The sequence below is a fragment of the Pelodiscus sinensis genome, chromosome 8 (assembly GCF_049634645.1).
Source record: "Pelodiscus sinensis isolate JC-2024 chromosome 8, ASM4963464v1, whole genome shotgun sequence".
In the NCBI taxonomy this organism is placed as follows: Eukaryota; Metazoa; Chordata; order Testudines; family Trionychidae; genus Pelodiscus; species Pelodiscus sinensis.
Genome location: NC_134718.1, coordinates 14,179,709 through 14,191,271, shown reverse-complemented (window position 1 = coordinate 14,191,271; position 11,563 = coordinate 14,179,709). Strand labels below are relative to the sequence as shown.

At 42.5% G+C, this 11,563-nt stretch overlaps 1 protein-coding gene across 1 annotated transcript; it reads right to left on the bottom strand.

The window, feature by feature from the left end:
* Nucleotides 1-1,122: 1,122 nt before the first annotated feature.
* EXOSC3 (exosome component 3) lies at nucleotides 1,123-7,493 on the bottom strand. Its single transcript, XM_075934795.1, has 4 exons — nucleotides 7,155-7,493; nucleotides 6,037-6,186; nucleotides 2,733-2,884; nucleotides 1,123-1,414 (listed from the first exon to the last, which is right to left on the bottom strand). Exons 1-4 carry the CDS (start codon nucleotides 7,434-7,436, stop codon nucleotides 1,213-1,215), a joined length of 786 nt encoding a protein of 261 aa, XP_075790910.1. The 5' UTR covers nucleotides 7,437-7,493; the 3' UTR covers nucleotides 1,123-1,212.
* Between the last annotated feature and the right edge of the window lie 4,070 nt (nucleotides 7,494-11,563).

The following is an 11,563-nucleotide window of genomic DNA, read 5'->3' as shown; positions in this document are numbered from 1 at the left end:
ACACAGCAGCATGCTCTACCGCATTTGAAGAATGTCGTTCTGAAAACTTTCCATGTATCACTTCCTCAATTTTTCTCTGACATGCCATTGCATGGCTCATCACTAACATTTGTAACAACAGATACCCATAATCTATTCTAAAAAGACAACACTCCCAATGTTATGATAGAAAGCTGCAATGAGTGTACAACATCCTAAGGCCATTTATGTTATACTAACATATTTTCATTACTCGATTAGTCCTGCTATTACAGTGTGTTTTGTAGTAAGTGCTTTGCTTAAAGAAGCTAATTTAGTTTTCTTTTTAAAAATCACCAAGCTGGAAGACTGAAGGTAAGCATGCAAACAGCATGAAGTGGCACCCAGGCAGAATCTTGGCCCTTTGTTCAGATAGGGGCTCCCAAACTTAGGAAGACTGAGCACTGGATTCTAAAAAACCTTTGATAGGGGAATATAAAATTCTGCCTCAGATCTTCCTGCATCAGTGCTGGCTGAAGAGGCCATTCCTTCAGCTCCAGTCCAGAATGGTCAGGGAGCGAAGGAGATAAGCACCACTCGCCAGGCTCAGCACAAATATCAACTGGTGTTCTGGCATCAATTCTACCACTGCGGTTGATCACATCAAATGCCAGCAAGAGCCATCTCCCACTCATAGAAAGACAACAGAAACGCTGAACAAGGTGCCATCATGTGAAAGAACAAGGAGGTCTCATCACTCAGCCAGGACTGAAAGGCAATAGTTAAAACCCCATTGGCAAGAGCTGCAGGAAGGCGTTTTCCAAATCCCTATTTTTTGGAAGCCACAGGAGGATTCATGTAGGCAGCATGACTGATCCACCAGCATGTATCTGAACATATTGCTGTAGGATAAAAATGACTAAGGCTTTATGCACCAGATTGGTATGCAGTGGCACCAATATTAGTGTTAAAAGAGTTAACAAGTGTGCACTCCAATAATGCTTTATTGTGAGAGACTTTAGAAGATTATATCTATTTGTTTCATAATAATCAAAACACGGCTGCTGAGAAAGTGGAGGGAATTCTTGAGTGTGGACGACTAAAGAGATCAAGCGATCGGGAAAGAGGGAGTGGTAGGTAAAAAGAATGAACAAATGGCAGATGCAGCATTTAAAAATGGGTTATTAATATACATCTTACTACAAAAATATTACAATCCTTGCAAAGACAAATGAACCCAACATTTTCTTTACATCATCTCTCTGATAGTTTGGCAAATGCTTGCATTCTTTGTTCTGCTGTCATATGCTCACAGGCTTCCAAGATATTTGCCACAATTAAAGTCTGTTGAATTGTTTTTGCTTTTACCCATATTCTTCCATTCATTCCAAATACTATTTCAAAAGGGTACAGTTGTCCCAATTCCTGAATGATTTCACAATTGGGAGTTAAAAGCCTGAAAGAGTAAAAGGGATGTCAGAATAAATTGTGTAACTGAAATACATGTCAATGTTGCTAGTCAATAACATAACTACTGCTTATACCACCAGTAGCACAAAGGTATCTGTAGCAACTTCCAATTGAATCAGTTTTAACTATGGAAGCATAGATTCAAACTTTTATTGTAATACAAAACAGTAACATGTTGAATTTCTTGTACAAGTTCAATTTTTAAAAAAATCCTAAACCAAGAGAAAATTAATGTGAAGGTTAAATTTAAAAAAAAAATCCAAATATGTTAAAGTAAAAATATGTACCTTGCTGTGACACTGTGCAACAATAATACAGTTTGATTAAGACATACTAGTGTTTGTGAACCAGATTTAAATGAAATTGATTGTAGCTCCTCCTTTGCAACTGAGCAGTAAGTAGGATTTATTTTAATCTGGAATAGCTCATCTAGATTCTATGTGAAAGAGCTGCTGATAAAAATTTTTAAAATAAGAGGGTGGTTCTTGCCACAGACTCTCTCTTCCCTTGTCTTCTCTGAATAGCTTTCGGAGGAGGAAACTGATTAAGGTTAGTTTGTTTCTTCAGTCCCTTTTCTTGGTTCTTCTTGGAAGGGAGAATTCTAAGGATGCTTGAAAATACCACTGAAGGCTGTGTGAAAACTGTGTTCAAGGAACTGATGTTATTCTCATACAAATTACTATATATAGATTCTACTTACCACTGAACACTGAATACGTACACAGCAAATTTATGAGTAGCCCCTATATGTCACAAGTTTGATAGCACAATATTTTCTAAATAATGTAGCAACAAGACCAAGTAGAAAAGAAATTCCAATTCAAGACACTACCACCTAATAAAGGTAAATGATAAACTTCATAACCATTTTAAAATGTCTAGAGTAAGTAGAATTATGGTTAGAGTACAGCTTTCAAAGAAATAGCCAACATACCAAAGACTTGTTAATTTAAATGCCAGTAATTTGTTTTGTAACATTTATAGGTATTTTACTTTATTGTCCATCTCTTCCTTCTTTATATGATATTCGTGTGCTGATTATAAACTTAGGACCACAAAGATCAAATAATTTAGTCAGGCAATAATGTTGAAATATATTCCCTAAGAACAATTTTATCACATTTGTTACTGCACTTGTCATACTATTCAGACCTGCTGGTTATGGACATTCAGTGCTACAGCATTAAGTACATTGGTGCATGCAATTTTCCATCAAGATAAAGAAGCTCAAACTCAACTGTCACAAATAAAAAATGTGACAAAACTTCTCTCATTCCTGAAAATTTAAAAGTTGTAATACTTACTTTCTTATTAGACCTAAAGAAACCTTAAACAACAGGCCTTCGTGTCCAATTACTCCCATTCCATTTGCTCTTCCACTGCTGTCTATACAGACCATCTCTGGTTCCATGTCTTTGTTGGCCACAATGAACTGACCATAAATAAGATCTCCCACCTAAAACAAACAATGGGAAGAGAATTGTATCAGGCCCATATATACTTTCTTAAACCTGTCATTACACTCTTTGCTAAAGTATTGTTATGTATTAATAAAATAGATATATATGTATGAGCAGTTTTTGCTTCAACATTTATCCATTCTTCCAGACCTCTTGTGGATACTACTGGTCTTAATACCTATTATATAGATAAAACAAAAAACAGGACTATGTAGCACTTTAAAGACTAACAAGATGGTTTATTAGGTGATGAGCTTTCGTGGGCCAGACCCACTTCCTCAGATCAAATAGTGGAAGAAAACTGTCACAACCATATATACCAAAGGATTTGTGACAATTTTCTTCCACTATTTGATCTGAGGAAGTGGGTCTGGCCCAGGAAAGCTCATCATCTAATAAACCATCTTGTTAGTCTTTAAAGTGCTACATAGTCCTGTTTTTTGTTTCAGCTACACCAGACTAACACAGCTACATTTTTATCACTGATATATAGCTAGTCCTTGTACTGTAACATAAGGTTGCTAAAGACATCAGCAATTGCAAAAGGAACTTTTCAGGAATGAACTTTAAAACTTAAACCACTTTGTGGTTGTGCCCACAAAAGCTCATGATACCATCTACATTTTTTGTTAGTCTCTAAGGTGCTGCAAGACTATTTGTTGTTTAAATTTATTCAGTTACAGCCTAACACAGCTACCCCTTGGGAACCTTTGCAGGAATGTAGCACATAGATTTTTTCCCTTAAAGCAGCGCTATCCTCAACTTCATGCATGGTATTTTTTTAAAGCAAACCCTTATTTCAACTTCATTTTAGATTTAAAACAAATTATTTTTAAAAATAATTTATTTTCATAATTTTAATAGTTTACTTTTGCATTTCATTCAGTCAGTTTTACTGTCTTGTTATGTCGGCAGAATGCAGAAATGCTGGGATACATATACAAACAGAAAATGGTTACTACAGGTAGTCCCTGAGTTATGAGGGCATCAATTTACGACCGTTCATCCTGACGACCAACCTCCCATTAAGAGCATCCCCAAGTTACGAACGTAGGATCCGTGTTTATGAACAGCATGGTCACATGTAAATGAATGGGCTTTGACTTACGAACAGATCGAGTTACGACCAAGTCCTTGGTATGTAACTCATTTGTAAGTCGGGGACTATTTGTATTTAATGTTACAGACAGAAACATTTCTACTGATTGTTGTTGAAATGCTGGAAAACAAGGTGCCAGCTCTTGCCCAGGCTACAGACATTAGCTAAAATTAAAACTTATAGCTTGGAATCAGACCAGTTTACCTGTTCATTTTACCCAAAGTAAGTATAATTCTTACAAGAATGCATTTTATGTTTAATCTCTTATGAAATGCTTGCAAGTGGCTGCATGCACTAATCTCCTTTACATCTGTATTCCATGTGATAGTAATATATTTATGTTTTACTGTATAACTTTAGAAATGTTTTCTCTGAACTTGTGAACCCAGGCACGAGAATTCTCTCCCTCCTATAAAGTAGGGTATCACAATCAGATCCTGATACAATAGGTTAATTAATGGCCTCATCCCACACTGAAACTGCTACATGCAAAGACGCTTACCCTGTAGACTTGAAAATGTTCCATCTCTCTCTCTGCTGTTTGAACTCTGATAGGGCCACAGGCTTTAAACTGAAGCAGAGATTCCCAGAGGTTTCCCCTAAATCTGCCCTGAAGGACACTTGGAATTGACAGATTATTACAACATTCGTACTTTTAGGATTTAGATAATGGTTCATTTGTGTGTACAGGCTTGCTTATTTAACTTACAATGAACTCATTTCCTTTTCCTAGTTAACAAACCTTTAGATAAAACTTAAACAACAAACGGTCCTGCCGCACCTTAGAGACTAACAAAAAAAATGTAGATTGTTTCATGAACTTTCAAGAGAACAACCTACTACATCTCTGAGACTTTTAAACCTTTAGATAGCTTATTAGAGGATTGGCTACAGGCACTGTCTTTGGTGTAAGTTCTAGAGTACCAACTAAGGATGTTAAGAGATGGGTAACTGACTAATTGTGTAGTCGATACAATTTGTATTGACTTCACGATTAATTGATAAGGGAAGGTGCTCAGTCCCAGCTTGTGCTGGTTCAGGAGCTACCCTCACTGCAGCTCTGCAGTTTAATTGTAGGAGCCAGGTGCACAGGCAGAGCTGCAGTGGTCCCTGATCAGCACAAGCTGGAATTGCTTGGTCCCAGCTTGTGCCAGGTTTGCAGTGGGCAGAGCCTGCTCTGTGGCAGCCTCCCATGTCCCCTGCTGCTGTCTCTATCAGTGGGGATAAGGGGGCAGGCAACACTGGGGAAAACCAGCTTTTAAGCCGACTCCTGTTTCCTCCCCCTTGCTGCCTCTCATGCAGAGGCACTAACGGGGATGGGAAGCGACAGGTACTACTCGCCTACATCCCTAGTATCAACTGATCTGGGGTAAATGATTGTCTTGTGGACTGAAAGCAACAAAGCAACTTGAACATGGTGTGATTTTTGGTGTAACTAACTATTTATCATTAAGCTCCTCTTGTCTGGGTGGCAAGATAAAGAATGTCTAAGGGAACTGTCTATGATCCAGGTGTTCATATTTGTTACTGAGTTGGTGACATTTAATTATATAATTCATCACCAGTTTAACATGTCTGCCCTGTTTCATAGTCTGCCCTGAGTTAGGTACTATAGTCGAGAGCCACTCAAGACAGCACGACAGTCACATTTTGTAAGAGCCTGTTTTATGTAACCTGAATTCTAGGCCTAAATTGATCTCAGACTCTCTCTTTGAAGAGCTATTCTATCACAGAAGTGCCATTTCCTCCCTGTGACACAGCTGCACACCCTCTGTATAATGAATGGCAAAATCTGGCAACTAATACTGTGATAGTCAGTGATCAAAGGAAGAAAATCCCTCCCTCTGCCAGGGTCCAACATAAAAGCTAGGAGAAAAGGCAAAGAAAATGTTTGTACATTTCACTAAAAATCTATTATATACCAGAACATCTTTTGACTAAGATACGGATAAATATATGAGGAAATTTTAATTGTCAATTTGCAAGAAAGTGAAAACACAGTATTTTAAGGGCTTTGATAGTGCCAATATATATATATAACAAAATTACCTGCACATTTGGCCTGTTTCTTTTGGTTGCACCTTCAAATGCCAAGTAGGACAAAGATGCTTGCTCACTTCCACCAACATCCACTTTGAATATATCACCTGCTTTGATAGTCACTATGCCTATCACATGATCTCCCTTGACTGGTACATACTGAAAATGAAAACAAACTTTAGGATTAAGACATGTAACAAGAGAAACATATCGTTCACGCGCACGCGCGTGTTTGTGTGTGTGAGGGCTCATTGGTTAACCCTCTCTGTAACGTGTAGCCCCCCCGCACTGCTGCTTCTGATACAGAGGCAGCAGTGCAGGGAGGGAGGACGGAGCCACTACCTCAGTGGTCACCAACCAGTAGATTGGGATCTACTGGTAGACCTTAGAGCCTCTGACAGGTGATCCTGACTAGTTTGGCCAGGAAGCTATCAAGCACTGGCACTTCAGTTGCCCCTCCACCCACTGTCATGCTGCTCCTGCCCTCTGCCTTGGAGCTGCTCCCCCCCCCCCCGCCGAGCCTCCTGCTTGCTGTGCAGGGTGTCTCTCCTCTCTCCACTTCCACAGAGAAAAGGGGATGGAGGGAGCTTGGCAATGTAAATCTGTCACTCTCCTACACTATGTGTGCCTGTCATTCTCACAGGCACACACTGTCCTTCACTTTCATCTCCCAACCCAAAACATACGTGTGTGCGGGGGGGGGGGGGTGATTTCTTTTACTGCTTGCAAAGCGTGTGATTTTGGGTTGTTGACTGGTCTGTGCATTTCATCCTTTTCATTTCTCTCTGAGTTTAAATGTAATTATTGGAGCAGCCAGTTCTAAAATGCCGAACCTACTGGAGTTATTACCCCAATGGCAACTGCTGCTCCTGGAAGTGGCTTAATCCTGCAACCAGAGGCGCTTCAGGGGCACTAGCCCTGCTCCAGTGAATCATGTCAGTAGCAATGGGCTCTGTCTTTAGCGCTTGTGCCCCGCCACACTCGCCCCTGGGGGGAGGGGCAGGGCGCAGACGTTGGGTCGATCACGCGGCGGGTTCCACGGAGCGGGAGGTAGCGCGCGCGGGGGGGGGGGGGGGGGAGGAGACGTTGGCCGCACGCGCCACCCGCCGCCGCGCGCGCGCGCTCACCCGCTTCTGCTGGGAGTCCACCCAGTAGGCGCCGCCCGAGCCGCCTCCGGCCCCGCCCGACGGGCGGTGGCGCAGCAGCCCGCACTTGGTGACCAGGAGCCCGGCCCCGCAGCGCCGCAGGCCCGGCCCGCACACCAGCCGGCCCGGCAGCGCGGCGCTCGCGCCCAGCCACAGCCGCTCCCCGCCCGCCTCGGGGTGCGAGGGCAGCAGCAGCACATCCCCCGGCAGCACCACCTGCCCCACGCGCTGCTCGGCGGGCAGGGCCCCCTCCTCGGCCGCCATGGTCGCAACGAGGGGGGACGCGTGCGCCGAAAAGCGGCGGAGGGAGGGGGTAGCGGGTCCATATTGCGCATGCGCACAAGTCTGGCTAGGGCCTCAGCCGGCAGAATGGGCGGGGACGTCACTCCGAACAGCCCCGCCCGGCGGCGCGTGCAAGCCCGAAGACCCGGAGTGAGGTTCCTGTAAGGAACTGGCTTGTACATTACCCGGCCTGCGGTAGCGCTGCAGGGGAGCAGGCCCGCTTGTTGCGATGGGCGGGTGCCAGCCGAACTGTGCACAACCCGCACGTCTCTGATTCGCCTGTACAAACTGCTAATGTTAAACTAGGAAGCTGGAGTTAGAAAACGGAAAACTCATGTCCCCCTGAATTGTTAACCACTGGCGACATCACCTGGCCAAATAAAGATACCAGGGGTTCATTAGTATAACTGTCAAATTGTCTTGCCAATTCACCTGCCAATTTTCTGCCATGATATTAAATAAAAAGAACCCCAAGGCTATGTCCGCACTGCAGGCTTCTTGTGCAAAAAGTTCTTGCGCAAGAGCGTGTTCACGCCCCCATGTGCTTTTGCACAAGAGATGTGCTTTTGTGCAAGAATGTCCATGGAGTGTGGACGCTCTCTTGTGCAAGAAAACTCTAATGGCCATTTTAGCCATAGGGGTTTCTTGCGCAAGAAACCCCTTTTCCCGTCCACACTGCTTTCTTGGCAAGAGCTCTTGCGCAAGAGGGCTTATTCCACAGGGGGGAAAGGAATAACTCTTGTGCAAGAAGCTCTCTCTTCTGATGCTTTACTGTAAATTTACTTGTGCAAGAACACACGTGCAATGTAGACGCTACGCACGTTTTTGCGCAAGAATAGGCAAAAACATGTAGACTTCTACATGGCAGGCTTCTTGCGCAAGAACTGTTTTGCGGAAGAGTTCTTGTGCAAAAGGTCTTCCACAAGAGTGCGTCCACACTGCCATGAGCTTTTGCAAAAGAGATGTGCTTTTGCAGAAGAGCGTCCATGGCAGTGTGGACACTCTCTTGCGCAAGAAAGCTCTGATGGCCATTTTAGCAATAGGGGTTTCTTGCACAAGAAATTCATGTTACCCCATCTACACTGCCTTCTTGTGGAAGAGCTCTTGCGCAAGAGGGCTTATTCCTTGTGGGGAAAGGAATAACTCTTCCGGAAGAAGCCCTGTTTTCTGACGCTGTACTATAAATTTACTTGTGCAAGAACACACGTGCAGTGTAGACGCTCTGCAAGTTTTTGCCCAAGTAGTGTAGACATAGCCTAAGTTTATTTGCTTATGAAAAACGTACCATGAACATCCAGAATACTGATGAAAATAGCATAAGATAGATGTAATAGAAAACTTTTAATTCTGGATTTCAGAAGTTTCAGGGCAGAAGAAATCCCACCCTTGGAGTAGTGAGCATGGATAGTATAGACCTTAGCCAACTGCCACAAACTCAGACTATGTGGGTATGTCTAGACTACATGGCTCCGTCGACGGAGCCATGTAGATTAGTTTACTAGACATAAGAAAATGAAGCGGCAATTTAAATAATCGCTGCTTCATTTACATCAAAATGGCTGCCACGCTGTGCCGATCAGCTGTTTGGTGGTACAGCGCGGTAGTCTGGACGCTCCATGGTCGACGAAGGAAGCACTTGTTGACCGCCCCGGTAAACCTCATTCTATGAGTCTTCCCTTGTCGACCGCAGAGCGTCCAGACTACAGTGCTGTGCCGCCAAACAGTTGATTGGCACAGCACGGCAGCCATTTTGATGTAAATGAAGTGGCGATTATTTAAATTGCCACTTCATTTTCCTATGTCTAGTAAACTAATCAACATGGCTCCATCGATGGAGCCACATAGTCTAGACATACCTTGTGTTTGTGCCTTCTCCAGTATCACATTCTGTAGATGCATCCCTAACCTAGTGCTAAAAACTGTGGCCCACTGTGCAGCGACAGGAAGGGGTCAGCTCCAGCCTCCCTGGGCTTCCTGCCCACAGGATATCAATTAAGTGGTTAACTGTAACATTTAACAAGTTAATTGATTAAATGGGATTTTGCATTCCTTTGTTTTGGGGTATCTTCTGGACAGAAGTGGATGCCTTATGCAATATGCTATTATGTACTGGGTCCTTCAGGACAAGGGGCTGATATTGTGGGGATGTAGGAGTCAGGGCAGGGCCTTGGGAATGTGTGTGTGTGGAGTTCTGGAGGCTGCGGGGGTTAAGAAAGTGAGGGTTGGGGGATAAAGGGAAGCTCAGGGTGGAGGAGGCCCATCTGGCACAGGCCTTTTCTCTCCCCCCTTAGATCTCCTCACTGCTGCCAGGGGCTGTCCCCTTTCCCCCGTGCTGTGGCCAAGGGCCAGGAAGAGGGAAAACAGTTTAAAGGATACTTACTTGGCTTGCTGGCAGGAAAAATGGCAGAGCCCCAGCCCTGCTTGTCACTCCCTTGATTGTACAGCTGCCCCCAGCAGCTACTCTCATATTGTGTCCCTCTGAACAGCAGTCTCTCCCTTTGCATGTTATGGAAAACTGTCCTTTTCCCCGGGCTTTCAATTGTCCTGGCACAACCAAACCCAGACCTTGCTTTAAGTTAGGTGAAGAGGGAGCTGCACTCCAAATTTGGTGGCACTAGCTCTTACCCTTTAGAAGGACTTCTTGAACAAATGGACTCGCAGACAGACACACACACACACACACTCTAAAATATATACGCAGATAAAGACGGAATGGATGGTGTGTGTTCTGCCATTTACCATCTTAACTGTAGTATGCAGTAACTACTTACTATGCAGTTTTAGCTAATTGTAGATTTAGGGTTTTCTTCCAGAATTCCACCTGACTTCAGGAGAAGTTACATTCAATTGAGGGTTGTAAATTACCTTTCTAGAGAAGCATAATTAGCTATAAAATAGCCTTCTCTTCCTCTCCCTTACCCCATCTGGAATTTCTTACATTATGAAAAGCCAATTTACAGGCTGACTGAAGCTCTTCTATTTAGAGAGAGGGAAGTCACATGCATAAGTGTGTTATGGTGTTTTAAAATCATACATTTTTATTGAGGAATCCCCCCCCCCAACAACTTTTCATCAACATTATTTTGACTGAATACATTAAAGAAAACATGATTTTTGACACTTCATTCAAATTGGTTCCAAAGTATGCATAATAATAATAAAAAACTATAGACAACTGAATGTACAGGATAAAAGGCTTTTAATATCTCAGATTTTAAAATATGATATGTCACAGGAGCGGTGTTAAACTTTATTAAAAACTTCATATAGTTTAAACAAATTCTAAATTTAGTATGTGCACAGTTGCAATTATTCAGAAGATATTTTATGCAATTATTTAACTAGAAATTCAAGATGCTGTTTAGGCAAAATGTAAAGTTGCCAGTTCCATTTGCCTTGTGCCTGAGTTTTAGCTAAAATCTAACCTTTTAAAAAACTGTTCTAAAGGATACACTATTTCCAAAATTAGCAATTACAGATATAGTAATCAAATTGGTATCTGTGGCCCATCATGAGCAGAAAGGAAGACTCTTTCGTACTCATATCCAGAGCACTGTATACAAGAAGACATTAATTTAGTCAATTCACATACCTTATTTTTTGTCTTTATATTAATTTCAGGTATTCACTGGATACATATTTGTCATGTGTAACTACTGTATCTTTGGTTTTCATGTCTTATTCATTCCTAGGTTTGCTGTGTTCTACAAGTCACCTCATCAAGCTTCATAGGAGCTTTGCTTGCTGTGTTCTCAATTAGGGTATGTCTACACTGCATTCCTCTTTCAAGAGGGGAATGCAAATGCAGCTGAGCGAAATTGCAAATGAAACGTGGATTTGACTTTCCCATGCTTCATTTGCATAATCGTGTCCGGGCGCTATTTTGAAAAAAGAAACCCTGTCTAGATGCGGTTACTTCGAAAGAAATCCCTTCTTTCAAAATTACTCTTAAACCTCATTTTATAAGGCGTTGGGGAATTTCGAAAGAAGGGTTTTCTTTCGAAATAACTGCGTCTAGACAGCGTTTCTTTTTTCGAAATAGAATATTTCGAAATAGCGCCTGGACACGATTATGCAAAAGAAGCACGGGAAATTCAAATCCATGCTTC